This window comes from Lycorma delicatula, chromosome 4 (assembly GCF_047948215.1).
Source record: "Lycorma delicatula isolate Av1 chromosome 4, ASM4794821v1, whole genome shotgun sequence".
Lineage (NCBI taxonomy): Eukaryota > Metazoa > Arthropoda > Insecta > Hemiptera > Fulgoridae > Lycorma > Lycorma delicatula.
In genome coordinates, this window is record NC_134458.1 from 69297581 (window position 1) to 69317012 (window position 19432).

Sequence of the window (19432 nt, forward strand, 5' to 3'; positions counted from 1 at the left end):
AGCCATCCCCCACCCGCAGTTAATGAAAAAAATTCAAAAATCATTGTACGGAACTGTGCGCTTCACAGTTCCAGCAGCATAGTTTTGGCTGTTGTGTTCATGCACACATAGGAAGCTGCACACAAGGCTGTGAGGAAGAGAGAGCATTGTTGCTGCCGCAGTGTTGACCCTGGCGTCTGATGGAAGGTAGTTTTTTTTTTTACTCCACGTGTGTATGGAACATTACTTGTTCCCTTTTCTTGTTTAGTCAAAGGAAGGAATATGAAAGCGGTTTAGTTGTTTTTTCTTTAGCGATCAGAAGATGGCGGAAAGCAAGGACTCTTTGATCGCCAAATCTGTACAAAAACACACTGGAAAGGTGAAAAAGAAGGTAGTTAGTAAAACCTAATTACGTATTTGTTTCTGTGTACCTAGAAATTAAAATTAAGCACCGTTGGACCATAATCTTTTTAAACGGACATTTTATTAAATTATTATCTAATGATGCTAAAAAATATTATCTGTATTGACATTCTATTATTTATTCGGTTCAACCGAATACGGTTTTTAAGCGCACAAATCATATTCTTGAATGCGATAAAATGAATCAGGTTATTATCCTGATTCCAGCTATTCCACGATTCATTGTTTTTTTTTCCTGTTTTTTTTTTATTTTACAGAAAACTTTAACCCTACCTTGAAAAGGCCCAGAAATAAATTTTCTGGAGCCGCACCCCCACTAATTTTAGTTACAAGCTGCCACTGATAATTGTAAATGTATTATTAAATTAATAATATTTATCAGTATAAATAAATAATTAAATATTTTTACTTTTTAATAAATTTTTTTAACAATTATAAAAATACTCTACGTTTATTACTATTATTAAAAGTATTTATAAAAAAAAGTTCTCCGAATATAAAGAACCAAATTAATTAATAAATCTTTTAGTAATGAAAAATGTTCTTTTAATTTATTATTAATCAAAAAACGAATAAAAAGTTATTAATAAACATAATTAAATATTAAAACACAAATTCTATTCTGTTCGATTCAAAACAATAAACATAAAATGACGTGATAAAGAATACTATTTTATTTCTTTTTATTAGAAAATGTAGAAAATTAGTTTCTTGAACCGTTAAGTTACAGTTTTAACTATTAATTCTATTATAACGATTAACAATGTTCCTTTTAATTAAGTATTTTGGATAAACGGTCTTGTTTTCTTAGATCAATAAATAAATAGATACACAAGCTCTTTTAAGTCGCTCTTTTTCACTCTTTTAAATAATAAAATTGAATTATAACATCGCTATAGAATAGCTATCGATTAGATAGTATGTTTTTTCTTAATGATACTGAATAAATAAATTTTTGTTACTAACGGTACATATATAATACTAACATCGTGTATTTTATCTTTTGTTGCAGGTACGACAACGATTACTTACATAGGTTAAGAGTGAACAGCGTTAATGTGGCTTAACTATTTAGTTTTATAATAACGATTAAAGGGAAGACTACTTACTTCGTAACTGGTGCTCCTTTTCCAGTAGAATTAAGTTTCTTTTTCAGGTAATTATATATTCTTGTTTTGTTTTACAAATATGTGCATGTTAGAGTAAATTTGCATGCTAGAATTAAGGAAAAATCGCGTTTCTCCAGTAGGCCCCTCAGTAGGTTGTAATTGTTTTTTAATCATGTTATGTGTGTTGTGTTTTTTTACAGGTTCATTATATATTTTAAGTTAGAATTAATTATTTTAAGTCGCGCTCGCGTTCCATACCCCACCCACAGTTGGCCCAATTATAAAGTAAGACATTATTTTAAAATTGTTTTTTTATTTATTTAAGATTAGATTAAGTACATGTTGTTAAGCCATGTTAACCTGAATGGAATTTTCTGAAGTATTGTTTTATTTATTATGTATTTATATTTCAAGTTCACCAAACTGTATTTTTATCAATCGCCTTGATATTTTTACTAATTTTGTTTCAGAATATTTGTTTCAGGTATAGATTATGTCATATTTGAACTAATCGATGTTGAGAAAAATGGTGTGATGAAGAATAAAAAATGAAAAATGGATTCCAAAAGAATTAAAATATTAATAGCTTGTTAATCTATTTTATTATTTTTATACTAATTTTTCTCCAGATTGTTTCAAGTTTGTTTCAGCTACAGAAAATTGCGATATTTCAACTACTTAATGCTGGAACAACATACTAAAGTAACGCTTTGAAAATTGTACATGTGATGAATGTATAACAAAAAATAAGATGAAAAAGCTAATTTCAAAAGTCAAAATGATGATCAGATTTAGATTAACGCAATCAACATCTAGATGGCATGAGTGAGTAAGTATAATTTTAAATTTAATTAGATTATAGAAAAACAATGTCAAACCTCATAATCAGATTTCTTTTACAAAATAACTGAAGGGGTGTCTTTTTGTAAGACAATTTTAATTTTTGACATCATAAATGGTAAAACATTTCACAGACTGCTGCATCTGAGTTTAAACAGTTTTATTAAAAATAAACAAGTATAATCAATTAGTCTTATTTATTATAAATAACACAAACTTGTGAAGATTTTTACTATATGGAACATTTTATGTGTCTGAAGATGAATCAATGGCGCTAGTTTTAAATTGAATTTTTTCAATAATTATTTGTAAAGATTTTGCACAATACTATATTTTAGATGTTGTTGTTGTTACCCTACTTTTAGTAGTAAAAGAGTTGCTGTATTCACCATAGAACATTATATAAATTATGTAAGCATCTTAAATCTGCATTTGCCATAGTCTAGTACTAGTTTTATTTTATGTCATACTAAAGATGGGCTCTCTCTTTTTTTGTTTAGCTTTCGGAATCACCGTAAGTATTACTTCAGGGGATGAATGAGGATGATATGTGCCAATGTAAATGAAGTGTAGTCTTGTACAGCATCAGGTTGACCATTCCTGAGATGTGTGGTTAATTGAGACCCAACCGCTAAAGAACACCGGTATCCACAATCTAGTTTTCAAATCTGTATAAAAGTAACTCCCTTTACTACGATTTGAACCTTAGAACTCTTAACTTCAAAATCAGCTGATTTGCGATGATGAGTTAACCACTAGACCTCAGTGGGCTATTAAAGATGGGCTGCTTTCCACCAACAGCACTGCTAACCTGGTAAGTTAACTGTTATTTAGTAAATTCACTGGATCCCCTCTTATAAGTAACCGGTCTTGGTTTGCATTCTGTTACATGAGTTTTGTTTGCATGATATTAAAAATTTCTAATCTGAACAGAAGGCTGAGCAAATACTTTGGATAGTGTAACAAACTTATACCAGACAGTATAAGTGGTTGTTAATGAGGTGTAGCAAAATTTGATTGGCATATTTTAAAATTAACTTACGAAATAAAAAAAAAAAACCATGGGCTTTGCATCTCTACTCTATATCTTGTGCAGAAAATTTAATACAAAGTACAGTAATACAAAGGGATTCATTCATCTATGCTGATTGGTATTCAAATGGTATAGTGTGAAAAACAAAATAATTTCAATTTTTTGTTTGCAAAATATCTGTAGTTAAAAAAAAGATGCTATTCAGTTCATTAATCTACCATTGACATTAAGACCTGTGCTTCATGGACACAATACTCCTATTTTAAGACTTCAATCTGTGTTACTAGACAATAAAATTTCATCCAGCTAGCATATAGAAAAAGTTGATATAATTTCTTTACCGTCCTTTGAAGATTAGAATCTATAGCCACCCAGAGATGAAGGATTTTGTTCACAATTTGGATCTTACTAAATAAATTAACATATATACAGTTAAATAAACAATTTGTTTGGAGTTTTAATGGGAGTACTTTCACACTGAGGCACTACACAGTACTTGTAAAACTTTGAATTCATTTTAGACTTGGTAATTTTTGAAACATCTTAAAGACTCCACTAAACATCTGATTGTTTTATAAGGTGTGGTGTCATAGGAGAGGTAATGACAGTTTGGAGAGTTTTGGTGGAAAATTTTAATTACTTTATAAAAATGTAAAATACGTCGTGTAAATGATCATACTATAACATTTATATTTTAATAAAACAGACCGTGAGGCATAATATAAACCGGTTTCTCAAAAACAGTCAACTAGCCTATTAACATAGTCTTATTTGTTAATAACAGACTTGTGAAGATTTTTACTATGTGGAACATTTTATGTGTCACAAGGTAAATCAAGTATACTAGTTTTAAATTTAATTTTTTTTAATAGTTGTAAAGATTTTGCACAAGGGATTTTTATTCAGAGAAAACAGCATCACAACAATTTAGTTTCCTTTTTCAAATCTGTTTTTAATATCTCTTTTCACTAAGTTACTCAGTTTATTTTAATAAGTGCACCGATTCAATATTCCTACAAATAAGTTTGGGGAAGAATACTAGTTGTACGAGTAGAAAGTTCTTCTCTTTTTTAGGAGATCTCTACTTAAAAAAATAACCACCTGTTTACTAAGTTTGAAATTTCTCATAGGGTTTACTTGATTCTTTTAACAGACATAAATTGCGCTAAGAGAGACAAAACATTAAAAATCAGAAACTCCAGCTATAGATTATCAGAACAGCATACAGGAAAAAGTAACAAGATAAAGAATAAAAAATTATAAATTATGAGGAAATGTTGTGGTGCAAGTAGAATGGTGGATAGAATTTGTAATGAAAAACTAAAGATACTGTGACATCTTTAAAAAAATGCAATGTGGGAGGTTAGCTAAATAATTCAAGCAAAACAGAAAAGCAACAAACGTAGAGGGGTAATTGGAGAAAGGCGATAATGTAAAAAATTATTTCAAATATAAAAAGATGAAGTAAGTACTGTGTTCCAAAATTGTTACTTTAAAGAGAATTAAAGTTAAATACTCAGTTTTGTATGTTTTTTTCCATTTAGTTTACTGGAAAAATAATACTGTTAAATTAAATTTTATTATACTATATCTCAAGATGATCTAAATCCAGTTATATTTTAGCCATTTAATATTTGTTTTTTGTTAGACTCAGGCTGAGTTTCCTAGAGAATACCCACCATTAACTGAATCCTAACAAAAACAGTAAATTATTACATTGAAAAATTTTAATCTATTTAAAAAAACCCCTATCTATTTAAGCCTAACCGTTCACTAGATTTGTAGCTTGATATCATCCAGTGGATGAATTCTGTCTTTATAGTTGCTGAAAAATACAGTTGAAAATAGGTTAGAATAAGTGTGCGATATCTGTAATAGTAAATGTTAAAATATTTAATATCAATATTTTAATATTTATTAAAACTAATCGTGCTGATCTTCAAACTTAGTTAAATAAACTGGTTTTATTTGAAGCAATTGTGCAATTAAAATAACAAAACACCAGCTTTTACTATTTGCAATAATTTTTTAACTTTTTACATTTTCATTTTACTTTAAACTTCAGTTTTCATTGTAAACTTTTTTTATTTTCATTTAGATTAATACAGAATCTGTATAAATTGATAATTCTAGAAGAACTTTATGTATTACTGATTCTCTAAGCGATTATTTACTCTACTTTTGTTTTTTAACCTCCAGGACCACCATTAATTATTGTTTCAGAGGATGAGATGATTAACAAGTAGCGTGTGAAAATGTCATGCCTGACCGGGATTCGAACCAGAGACCTCCAAATGAAAGACCAAGACACTACCATTCGCGCCATGGAGGCCGACAAAGTGATTATTTACTTAAATGAAACTAACTTTACTAATAATAGCACGAGTATGATGGTTAGTACAATCTTTATAAAATGTTATGATTATTAAATGATATTTCTCTACACACAAAAAACAATTAAATTAACTAAGTACAAGATAATCAAGTGATTTAAACAGAAATAAATTCTTTCTCCAGGATATTAAAATTCGGTCAATTTTTTAAAAAAATCATAAGATGCAATGCAGATATTTGTTGAAAACCTTATTCAACAGTTTTTTTTTCCGTAGGGGGAGAAAAAGCTCTTCCGATTGCTCCCAGTGGTGACAGTTAAAGACAGTATGTTCAACAGAGTCAACTTATCCACAGTAGACACAAAGGCCTGATAGTTATTCAACAGCTTGTAAAGCTGCTGATAAAACAATAATTTTTCAATCTGTAAAACTGTTAAAAACAGTACGACACAGTAACAAGATACATTTTGCACGAAAAGCCTCAGAGAATGATGAATTTTGATCACCAGACCGAGTAGTAAAAATACTAGAGTAAAACTCAAAATGATTAGATAATTTATATTCATAGTAAACAATCTTTTAATTAATTTTTTTTAATCATTTTATAATTTAATAGATAATCATATTAACTCTCAAATCAACATATCATGTTGATGTGAGAGCAGTCAGTATGAGCAGATAATATGACAAACACTACCTCCTTTCAGACGTAACCACTATGTAGTAAACTCCTCCATCTTGGAAAATCTACCAGGCTGTTGGATTCCCCTGGCAACGACAAAAATTAATTTTGTATTTTGCTCTTTCCCAAAATACATGAAGTAATAATAATGAAATGCATGATTAATAATAATAATAATAATAATTAATAATGAACTTTGAGTTCTACATAGATTGTTTATTACTGTAATTTATTTATAAAAAATTCATAATACACTAAGAAATTTTTCTTTTTTTTTTCAGAATTTTAATTAACTGGATTATAATATTTTATACAATCAATTCAGTATTTCTCTATGAAGTTTATTTATACTAATCAAAAAATTCTTTTGTAATTTGATAAAATATGCTACTGATGGTGAAGTGCAATATATGTACTGCAGAACAATGATCGCATGAGAAAAAAAAGAATGGTGTACACAAAGAAAACTTAAGAAGCACCCAAAACATTAATATTTTTTGTTATTGACATCACACTTTGTATAAATATTATAAATAAAAGTTAGAAATATAATGTATTATAATAAAGAATCTTTCAGTACGTAGAGACAAACATCTTTAGTTAAAAGTATATCTAAATAGATGTGTTCTTAGTTGAGGTAGGTGGAATATATTGGCCGGTTCATCAACATGACCATGATTGTTCGCATGTGACCAATGGATATTTTGCTGTAAAATGTTACAGGATAACGGCTTTAGGCCACGTATGAGCCTGTCTAGGTCTTCCATTTGTAGGCAGGCTGCAGAGGCACCTGCTAAGGAGGATGGTCCAATTGGAATTCAGGAGTCAGCGCCTGGGGAAGAAGATGGTAGATTTTATGGGGTATGGATCTGACACTGAGGTGTTGAAGGCAGTCAGGGTGGTTGATAAAGAAGTCAGGAAAGTGACCCTGCTTGTAAAAGAGAACACCAAAACTAAGAAGAAGATTCAAGACATTGTCCTGAAGCTCCAGAAGAGTGTCAGTATCGAGAGAGTCAACGAGGAGGAAGTAGTTGTCCTGTGCAAGAGATTCTGGTAGGAGGAGTGGTTTACTCGCATGAGTGAACCGATACCACCAGTGCTCTGGGGAGTGATGCGGTCCATGTGTTGGATGTTAATGGAAATAGTAGCGAGTACTCTAAGGTGGTGTTTGGTACCTGAAGGTACTTAGACAGTTAGAATATGAAGGTAAGCTGAGAGCAAATCTGGTTCTAGCAGAGAATACCAGTCCTGAGTTATTGCTTGGTGATGGGATGGAAATGAATGAGCGACGTAGTTTCATCGTGGTAGTAGATTCCACTAAGAGGGAAGACTCCGAAAAGCTTCAGTGTTATTGAGCATTGCTTAAGATTAACGAGATGACAAAGCTTGACTTGGCAATAGTAATGCGACGGGTAAGTGACTGCGGAAGGTTATGGAGTATGTCACAAGGAGGGCCAATCGGAGGTACTCTTTCCGGCTGATGGCGGATAGTGCTGCTAAGCAAACAGCCCTGGGTGGAGACAAGGGTAGTGTTCAATGAGTGGATATGGTGCCAACCCAAAGTAGGACTCTAGTGGTCAGAGCAGAGGGTCGTTCTTATGCAGTGGCCGTTGCAGGGCTTTGCTGGACAAACACAGAGTTAAAATCTGATAGATCTGCCGTAGGGTCTCCCGTAGATCATCGGAGGAGCGCTGCTTTCGTGTTGGTCGACCACTGTAAGCAGTGTTATAACTGTGCATAGGAGGGGCACCTGAGTAGGGATTGCAGTGAAGTTCAAGTAGCTTCACTGCAATCGCAAGTATCTCAAGTAGCTCTGGAAGGTACAGTGCCACTGTTTAACTGGGATGAAGTGGGAAGAGGGCTTTCCCCTATGCCAGTATTGTGGGGTCATTCACTACTCAGAACATGTTATGCTAGGGTGTCGCACACCCAATAGTAGGATGAGTTTGGGGAGTTAAGGGTCGGGAATGTAGTTCCTAAGATACTTGCCTTGGAGGTAGCGAGGCGGGGTAAAACTGCCATTGTTGAGGTTATTGTGTGTGGAAAAGAGGCACAGGACGGCGAGTAGGAGTACCTTGCATGGGTCGTAGTTAATGTAGTGCTCTTTTTTGGTTGGGGTTTGTTTTATTGTTGTGTATTTCATTATTATTCATAGTATTGTATATATGTAGTCGGCCGAGATTAGTTTCTGTATGTATTAAGTGTATTGATTTTTATGTATATACATGATATTGCATCTTTGGTATTTATGCATGTATTTTGTGTATTTTATTAATCATGTTTGCATGTATTATGTAGGTGAGTACTCAGGTTGGGGCTTATGTGTTGTATTGTTAAGAATTTTATTGTTTTATTTTTGTATATTATGTGTTTGTCATAGTAGTTTTCAGTATATTATGTACAATTCTCTAAAAAGGTATTTTTGGTCTTTATATGTAAGAATTTACTTTCAGGAGTATGTTAAGTAGTCTACACACATGCGCGCGCACGCACACACATATATTGTGGAGTGTAAGATTATTTCAATGTATGAAATTGCACTGAGCAACTAATTGCAATTATGTGGCCGATAATGTCAGTATGGCCGTTTTGTGTAGGTGGCGACCTCTCACTGGGTGGGGACTGACTAATGCTTCAAAAGTGGGTCTGGTCCTCGATCAGTACAATTTCAAAGAGAAAACAGAAAATAGATCTGTATTACTTTCAAAATCATAAAATCATTAGTTTGGAGCATCTGTGTAAACGGTTAAAACTGTGAATAATAAATACTCTTGTTTATATAACTATCATATAAGTCTTCTTGAAAAAAGCATTTTTGAATAAAAAATTTGGTGAAAAGATTAATGTTTTAAAGGGTTGAAAACACCTGAAATTTATTACCACCTTATTAAGTAATACAGTAATTAATCGTGCAAATTTTTACAAGGGAATTTAACAGTTCATAAGTTGGCTGAAAGTTTCAAAATAAATTGATTTGATAATTAACATGGGGGAGATGGATGATCGATCAAAGTTTCAGTTATAATTGCGGAATCGTAGATCGATGAAATTATTCAAGGAGACAGAAAAATTATAGAAAAATGTTTTAATGGAATTAATAAAGATAAACCGCATAAGAATGTTCCTCTGCTCTAACCACTAGAGTGCTATTTTGGGTTGGGAACATATCCATTTGTTGAACACTACCCTTGTCTCAACCTGTAGCTGTTTGCTTAGCAGCTCTATCTGCCACCAGCCAGAAAGAGTACCTCTGATCAGCTCTCCTTGCGACATACTTGGCAACCTTCTGAGAAGGCATTTATTTACCCACTGCATTATCAACCGCATTGATTGCCAAGTCACGGTTTGTCACTATGTTAATCTTAAGCTATGCTCGATAACACTTAAGCTTTGCAGTCTTTTCCCTTAGTGGAATCTACTACCACGACAACGCTACACCACTCATTCATCTCCATCCCTTCACCAAGCAATACCTAAGACCTGGTATTCTCTGCTAGAACTAGACTTGTTCTCAGCTTAGCTTCAGACACTATCTAACCGTCTCATTACCGTGCAGGCATCAAACACCCCCTTGGAGTTGATGTTTAGAAAAAAATGGATCGAAAGAATAATTTTCATTTGATCGTACAATAAAATGCAAAACTTCATTTAAATGTACATTGAACTACCACTGTGATTTGATTTGATTTGAACATGAGTGAATTTGAATACAGCTTACCAATAGAATTAAATAAACCAGATTTCACCGATGGAGGGAAATAAAACATTATCCGATCGACAGAGGTTTATTTATGTATTAATTCTATAATAAAGAGAAGGAAAAATAGTCAAGATGGTATAAGCTAGATTAAAAACTTAAAGAACTACACCTTCAGAATTTTTAACTAAGTATAAATTGGTGACAGCAAGACATCCTGGTGCTTCGTTGCTGTTGGTAGGCTTAACGAAGATAATCTGCTGAAGACGACATTGACTGGCGAACTATCATGGTGAGAAATGGCTGCCTTGGTAGAGGGTATCCTCAAAACCAAGATGGCACAGCAATTATTGCACAAGGGATAGCCTTCATGTGACGGATGTTGAGGGGACTGCCTGTAAAAGGAGGTGGTTGGGGGCTCCCTTGGGGTCGTCACTACTGTCAAGGTGTGCAGGACTCTCCAACCCATGGGCTTGGGGCCGACAATGACCTGATCTATAGTGTTGCTGACATTGGATGTAGACAGCGACCTCTTCCTCTTATTGTGGTGTAGGTAGAACCCCGGACCCCTACTAGACCGGTTGCTCCACAAGTGAATAGATGTAGAGAGGAAGACGTTCCACTGTAAACAGAGGCTACATTATCGTGGATAATGTGTTCTGCCAAAGCATGCATGGTGGGCACGATAGGGATAGCCTACGCATGGAGGTAGTATGGGGCCATTGGGTCGCTGCCACTGGTGGGTGATATGTGTAAGACTCCCAACACCGCCCTGTGTGTATAAACTGGCAGTCAAGAGGTTTTCTTTTTGAAATTTATAAAAGAAGTTTTATATATATTTGTGAAATCCATCTCCTAGACTATTATAATTATTAGTAGAGATTTCCAAATTAAATTATGGAATGTAAATTACATCCAGGAATAGACACTGATTCTTACCACAATATAGTTGTGTCTAAATGTAAGGCGAGGTACAGAAAACAAAGAAAAAATGGGATAATAAAGACCAAAAAAACAATGATATGAAAAAATATTGGGACAAACATAAGGACATAACCGTTACAAAAAAGATTTTACAAAAAATAAAAAAATAAAATTAAGATGAAATAATTTTAATCAAGAAAGCGACGACTTCAAATAGAAGAAATATGTCTAAACAAAAATTACATATCTTACATTCATGTTTGAAATTTTTTCCACTTATCTTTAGTAACATAACTGAGAAGCACAATGAATACTTTTCTTAGGATGTGTCAGAGATGGAAACATACTTTCAGGGAAAATGGTGTCTAAAGATGCTTGCCGATTACTGCTGGGGAATGAAAAGGGTTGTTCCTGAGGATGATTCAGAAGAAAACTAAAGAAAAACAGATATTAGGTAAGGTAATATGATACTTTAGGCTGTATAATTCATTAATCAGGTTTTCTTTAAATTTGCGTTACTAAATACCCTAGCCTTCGATTTAATTTTGGTTTGCAGATATGAAATTCCACAAACAGTACTATTGACCTTATTAAATGCATATAATTGGAATAATTTTTTTTTTAGAATGGTGGAAATCAGCAGGTTGTTGATTGTTTTAGTTGTGCAGGTTTCAAATAAATAAAATTTTTGTTAAAATTGAACATAATTGTTTTTTTTTTTTTTAATTTTATGATTGTTTATTTTATATAACCACTAGAAGAGAGGGGTGTATGTATTAAAATGATTTATAGAAGTAAATTTGATGTAAAATCAAGTTTGTAACACTTTCATTGAATGCTAGGAGAGAAATTATTTGAATTGCACAAAAAACAACAGTATTAAAACCATTTTTCTATAGTGTAATTCATCGTAACAATTTTTTTTTTTTATGAGGAAGAGTAAATATAATTCTCTGTTTATTTAAACCAAATGTACAACTTTTTTTGTAATGTTTAAATAATCAACACAAAATAAATAATGAGTTAAGGTGAACGATATCTATTATTAAATTTCACAATATTAAGATATAATTTATTCTGATAAAAAATGATTAACTTTTGTCGCTCTTATGCTAAGGGGTTTAATATACTTTTCTTTTTTTTTATTTACAGCTGTGTTTGCCATGATTTCAGCTTTTGTTGTTCATTAACTTTACAGAGGAATTTGAAACGATGAGAATGAAATTTTCACCAGATTACAGTTAAATTATTTAATATTTTATATGTTCTCGTACAAGACAAGTGCACCGTCCTACGATCATAAGTAAGTACAATACTACTTACATTTAGTAGGGGGAAAAAATGTTTTATTTTTCAGTAAAATCTGTTAATAGTATTGCAAAAGAGAAAGCTTTCTTTGAAACCCTTCTCGATCTTGGTGATCTGTTAAAAATAAGTAAGTAGTCTCTTCATGTTTTATGTAAAATAGTTGTACACTAAAAACATTATTCTTATTAGTGCAAATCTTTTTTTCTGCCCGGCATTACAAAGAGAAGTCCAAGATTGCAATCAGTTTTGGTGGAAATTCTTGTTAGATTTAAAGTTCTTTTTCATCTTTATCTTAATTGAAATCGTGCTGCTATGTACGACTAAATGTTTATATAATAATTATGAATATGTAGTTTTCAAGATTCCTAAAGAATCTCTTCAAACTTCAAATAAATTGAAACGATAAATATGAACAAAAGAACAAGTATAATGTATTGTATCTCAAATTAACTAGTATTTATTTCTGGTTTGCAAAATATAACTTTTCAAATAGAAGATTTTTTGTTATGACGTACCATAATTTATTTTCACCTGCCTGATGGCGTGGCTTAGACCCGGTCTAAATTAACCCTCCCATTGCCAAGCTTTTCGACACCTTTATTTTACCAAGCAGAGTATTTTGACTACCCCAGTACTACTTTGTGATTTAGTATAATATTTGTTTTTAGATTCTGTTATTTTCAACGAATAGCTTTATTTACTTTTGAAATACAGTTTTTCAAATAATTAAAAGTATTAAAAACTGAACGTAGAAGCAAAGTACAATAAATTTTATATCATTCACAAGTGAAATTCAATAATGGACACCTGTAAAATTAAAAATGTATACGTTTTGGCTGTCATTGCAGTAAACTAGTGCTTTGCCTCAAAATAAGAAATATCATTTTTGAACTGTTCATTCAGGAACATTTTTGCATAACATGCGCTTCACAATAACAGTTTCTTCTTTGTACATATTACAAACAAGTTTCTTGCACATTACACAACAGAATCGTGTTTTACTACCTTCATTTCTCTTGCAATCTTGACAGCACTGTGATGGTAACTTGGAACATGGTTGGATTACTGCTGTCGGAGTTTCAGTACCGCATGCTTTCTGTGCGTCTTTTACTTCCTTATTAAGACTGTTGATATTTCTAGCTCTTGCTCCATGTTGCCTTTCCCAAGAACAAATGCCAGCTCAGTCATGAAAAGTTTCCATCGGCTCCGATTATTCTCCTGCCACTCAGGAAATGTTTGTGTGTAAAGAATTTATGCATTCAGTGCTGCAATATCTACCATCTCCATGAAAAGTGGCCACCCCCTGGTTCCTCTAACACAGCTGTATTCTCTTGTCATTTTTTCTCCATTATCTACGGCACCTTTAGTTTTGTTGTAATGGAGTATTATTTCAGATTTATATTCACTTCCTTCACCCCTCACTTGCCTCTCATGATGCTGAGCAGAGAGTAAGATTACCGACTTACCCCTTTTTGGAACACGGAAAACTAGTCATTTGTGAAACCAAACATTGAAGAATGAACTTCTTTCTGGGCAAAAATTCCTTCAGAATCTCTTTCTTATCAAAATACAGGGTACCAACCAGTGTCATGTTTTGTTTTAATAGTTCAGCAGCCAAGGGACAACCGGTGAAGACATTATCAGTTGTCATTTTTAGCATTTCACACTAAGTAGGGAAGTAGTCTCACAACCCCACCAATATATCCTGTCAATAATAACTATGAAAACCAAAAAAAATGGGTCAGTCATGAATGTGAATACAATTTCAATCATTTAAGGAGAAAGTCATGAAACCACAAGTATATATCTCTTCACATAAAATTATTATAAGGAAAAAATCAACCTGGGTTAGTTAGAATACCTTGCTTGGTAATGTTAGTGTTAATGAAGTTTCTTTTGCAGTACTACTTTAACAGTATAAAAAATCAAATATTAAAATGATTTTTCATAATTCTGACCAAAAAAATGAAAGTAACATAGTATTTATATTTTAATTAGAAGTCATTATTAGTTGTAACAAACAAGTAAACTCAATTGCGCGTATTATATTTATTAATGTAATAATCACTTAGTAAACAAGTAAGAAGTTTTTCTGAATCCTTTCAAATTTTAGTTGTTTTATTCCATTTTATATTAGCCCTCTTTTTCATTTTTTGTAACATTAGTTTCATTTCCAGTTTTATATACTGAAACTAAGAAACCTAAAAATTCTATAGAGTTTTAGGTAGATTTCATAAGAAGTTACCTATTGTAATGGATACCATGATTTGACTTCTGGAAAATTTTGACATATCTTTGTGTTTCACATCCCTCAGACCCCAAAACCATCAGATCAAAAGATATATATATATATATATATATATATATATATATATATATATATCACTTTCTTGTGGACATGATAACTGCCGTAATCACTTTCATATTATATATAAAATATAATGACCTAAAATCTTGGTCGAATTCATTAATGGGTAAAATCAGATCATGCGGAGAAACTTTTTTTAAAAAACAAAATATTCCTATAACTTTATTATTTAATAAAATATCGAATTCATTTTTTGAAGTCCCTAGTATTCTTGGATAAGGGCCTAAGACTTATCTATGTAAAAAATTTTGATATCACTAACCATCAGCCTAAGGGATGGAAAAAATTAGGTTTCAAAGACAAAAAAAAATCATACCTTCCTTAATGGGCACAGTATAAAATAAGTTTAAAGTTGTCGTTAGTCCTCTAAACATTACCTTAAAACCTTTGTCTGAAACAATTTTTGATATGACCAACCCTTACAGCAAGGGATGACTATGATTTGTTTGTTTATGTCAATCGTATAAAAGGCACAATTCTGTTCATACATTTTGTAAATTAAGCACAGTAAACGATATTTGCTCATTAAAGCACAATAATTTTTTGATTTATTAATAACTGGAAAATAACCGATGTGTTTTTTTGTTGCAAAACCCAGAAATACATATATATGACAAATATCAGTACACAGGATCAAAATACTGTTTAGATTTTTATCTGAAACCGATCAGAATAGATTACGTAATTGTAAATTTCTATCTTTGAATTCATCGTTCAAAGTACTTTTAGAACTTTTATTCTGTTAATCCATATATCTATTACATTTATTGTAATTTTCCTTATATTATACAAGCCTTTTTTAATATTTTATCAAAAATGTATTCATAATCGATCGTTAGAATCGAAGTACGCGTAATATACTCGTGCTTGTTGTAATGAACCACTGTGACACCTAATGTGTTTTTTTCACTCCATTCTTTCTATATTCTCCTGAAGACGGGTGTAACAGGTGAAAACCTTTCGATATATTTTATTGATACGAGATTGTAGATTGCTGTTATTATTATATAATTTTTATTTCTTTTTGCAGGGAAAAAGGATGGATATCAGATGTGGAAGAAATTTATAAATCATAAAGATTTATTATAATTAAAATTGTAATATTATCGTAATGTATAAGTTGTTTTTACTATGTTATAAGCCTGTAATCTGATAATGTATCGTAGACATAAATATTGTTAGGCTGTTCTTATCAAGGTTTTGCCACGGTTTCCCTTGATACAAGAGGGCAAATGCCGGAACAGTTCATTTAGTTTTCCGTAGTATTTAATCTTTGATATCCTTATTCTCAGCTAAAATAATAAAAATAAATATTTATTTATAATTTTATTTTTTGTATTTTTTTTTTTTCATTGCCTGTTTAATGCCGAATTTATGTGACCCCATTAACCAGTAAAAGTTGAAATTTAGCTCAAATACTTTTTACTTCCTTTACTTCGTACAAGGAAGTAAAACGGATTAATTTTCTATCGGCTAGATGGCGCTCTGCGGTATTACAGCAACCGTGTCCGTGCTGCATTTTTCGAAACAAGCGGAGTGGAAGAGGAGGGCTGATGGCACGGCACCAAGGAGTCTAAACCCTATTAGATCTCTTTTCAGGAGGGCATGTAAAAATCATTCGGAGAAAATCCGCGACATCAGCTATCTACAGGAGAGGGTTGTTGCAGTGCGACGGTAGCATACATTACACTCGACATCCTGACGAGTACGTGGGAAGAGCCGGATTACCGTCTGGACATTTGCAGGGCAACAAACGGTGCACATATCGAAGTACACCAAGAAAAACTTTAGAATCTACCCTTTCAGGATAGACACTAATGTACAGTAAGTAAGTAATATGGAAAAATTACTTAAGTAAGTAAGTAATTTTTCCATATGCTACAGACATCCACACGTGGATGTAACTTACGAGGGATATCTCTAAAGTAAAGACCGCTGGGAAACTTCTCTCCTTAAGGTAGGCGAACCTGTGTCTTTTGTGGACACGCTAATAATGTACTCGCTGCATTGTCGTGTAGAATACGACGAGGTATATTGAAGCCGGTGTTGTATAGCTACGATAATTGTCTTAATTCATGTTGCGATTATATAGAAAAGTAGTATAAGGTATGCAGTTCAAGCGAAATAAAAAAATATTTATAAATTTTTCAGAATAAATTTTTTTACAACGAAACTGTCTTTCAATTTAGAGATAACCTCTTGTAGTAACGATTCGTGATGATTATGAAAGTTTTAAAAATTAATTACCCTAAAAATCATTCATTCTGTTTCTGAAGCTCAACCGTTATTTTTAAAAGATCGAAAAGCGCAATTACTTGTATAATAAATAAAGGCTGTAATAATTAATGATTATTCAGAAAATTATTCTATCGTCCTGTTGGATGAAGTTGTCATTTTTATCGGATGAATCATCAGCTAAGTCTCCATACGTTTGTGGTAAATTTAAAAAATCTGGAGTAAAGAAGTAATTTCCAAGAGCTTTACGTTTTAAGCGATTCAACAGAACATTTACCACATAACCGATAGGTTATACTGTTATATGTAGTAAAAATACAATGCGATGCTGTGTTAATAAATTGTACTAAATCGCCTGCGGTTGTGTTTTTTTAGTATTAATATCATTTTTAACAGATTTTAATTTTTTGTTTTTTATTTAATTAAATATTTTGTGACGCTCATTTTCATGAATTTATCACGGTTATGCATATATCATGATTTCCTATGATCTATCCAGGAAAATCTTGAGCGGTTATTTTACTTTCCCGTCTAGATAGCGCTATAGTAGAGCTGTAGCTCTAGAAGGAAAAGTATGGTAATCTGTCCGATTTGGGCATACGCGGTTTTCGCCGGATCTTGACGTTTTCGCATCTACGGAGCCCAAAAAACCGGATGGAAATTTTCCGAATGCTAATGTTGGTATGTACGAGTGTGCGATTTCGGTGTTGGCCTCTAAATCGTCTTAAATCTCTAACCGGACCGATTTTGACCAAACATGGTCAGATTACTTCTATATATGGGGGCATTGATGCGTTAAATTTTTAACTTAAAACCTCAAGTAGGCGAGGCTGTAGAGCAAGAGCACCCTCAGTATCTCGAGATTTCGCCTAATTAAAGTCGTATTTTTCTTAAAAATTAAATATTTGCAAAATCGCACCTCCACCACAAAAAATCCTCTATATATCGTGACGTCACAGGTGAGCGGTAAAATTAAATAAATGAGTAATATTTTTAGTGTACAAAAATAATTCGGACTGGCCGGGTCTCGAATTCGATCGCCCGGTTAATTTAGTACCTGGTGCGTTAAGCCTCACAGCTGCAACAATCTGCCGACGGTATAAGCGAAATTTGTTCTATGTAAGTTGTGAAATTACATTAGTTAGTGCCGATTGTTGCCACTAGTACCCCCACACCTAAATACGGTATGCGCGCGCGCTTTAGTTAGAATCGGTGAATTAAGTAAACGAATAAATATTATATTTAAATAAAATAATAAATATTTTTAATTAAATTGGGTCTGTAAGCCGTGCATCAGAATTAGAAATATCGGCTAATTGAAGACTACAGAATAAGAAACTCACAGTCCATTTATTCTATTCATATAAAAAATTATATTTTATTTATATATTTTTGTAATTTTTTTCTGAGTAAAAACAAAACTAGTAAACGGTCGCATAACTTCCCCAAATTTCCTCTTGACTGATTTTTATGTCGAATACGCCATTGATATTTAGAGTACAATCGCAAAATACTTTTAAATATAGAGTAATAAAATTTGAGTCGGATTTGAACCCCTTTGTCAAATGACGTTTTTCTATAAAAATTATGCAGTATTTATATAGAGGAAAAAATCAAATTTCTTAGTAAATCATTTTGTTTCCTAGTCGATCTTCCCATCATCAAATTATACTGTATATGATTATTTATTATTTATATATATATATTACAAAAAAGCTGTAATGAGGTTACTTGAAATACAAAAAAAAAAACACAATCATTAAGTTGAGTATCATTTGGACATTTGTCGAGCGACTAAGGGCGCACATATTGAATTTATTAATTATGTAAAAAAATGTCCGAGACAACAAATGTAAAAAATAAAAAACATAAATTGTAAGTAATTCTGTTTTAATTTAAACCATGTTCAAAACCGCACCATTCTTTTATGATAATCCTGTATATAAATAGAAAAAGAATAGTTCTTGCATTTACTCCAAAAATAGCTATTTCAAACATCGCTAAAATTCATGATTATTATATATTATTAAAATTGATGTATAAATTATGAAGTGTATGAAACTTATATTATTATAATTAATTTTTGGTAAATGATGAGAGTAAATATTAGATGGAAAATATTAGGGTTTTTATTTAAATGTAAATATATAAAAAATATTTGTAATTTAATAGGTGTAGAAGGTTGTCATGTGGTGTCCACATCAGATATTTCTTTTAGATCCTCTTTCCACTTAACACGGTTAATACCATTAAATTATTTTGATTACTCTACTAATCTCAACATACGTATTAAATAGAATTCTTCAGTTACCAGTTTGTAAATATTGCACTTACCTTTCTTGTAAATTTTGGCCTCTAAAAGTGCTGTCTAGAAGAATAAATTATTTCAGAAATACTCTATAATTTACTCTTTATTCTGGCTTATCTCTTACAAAGTATTTTCCTGTACTGTTAATGCATTACTCTGAGCATTTTTCACTGTCGGTAAGCTTTCTGAAACA

General features: G+C 31.9%; 1 protein-coding gene and 1 long non-coding RNA gene across 11 annotated transcripts in view; one reads left to right on the forward strand and one right to left on the reverse strand.

Annotated features, from left to right (window-relative positions):
* Positions 1-19432, reverse strand: part of LOC142323519 (uncharacterized) — a 149841-nt gene that overhangs the window by 22638 nt on the left and 107771 nt on the right. For 8 of the 10 annotated variants that reach the window (XM_075363274.1, XM_075363276.1, XM_075363277.1 and 5 more), the window contains one exon: positions 19266-19424. The exons of 1 other annotated variant lie outside the window; for it this stretch is intronic. In XM_075363274.1, the coding sequence (XP_075219389.1) occupies positions 19360-19424 (65 nt within the window). In that variant the 3' untranslated portion in view covers positions 19266-19359. Of the gene's footprint in view, positions 1-6414; positions 6486-19265; positions 19425-19432 lie in introns of those variants that run through there. One more of the 10 variants, XM_075363275.1, reaches the window with a different exon arrangement.
* On the forward strand, positions 11334-15982 carry LOC142322872 (uncharacterized). Its single transcript, XR_012755951.1, has 3 exons — positions 11334-11474; positions 12173-12323; positions 15727-15982. It is a non-coding gene; the product is annotated as an uncharacterized LOC142322872 (long non-coding RNA).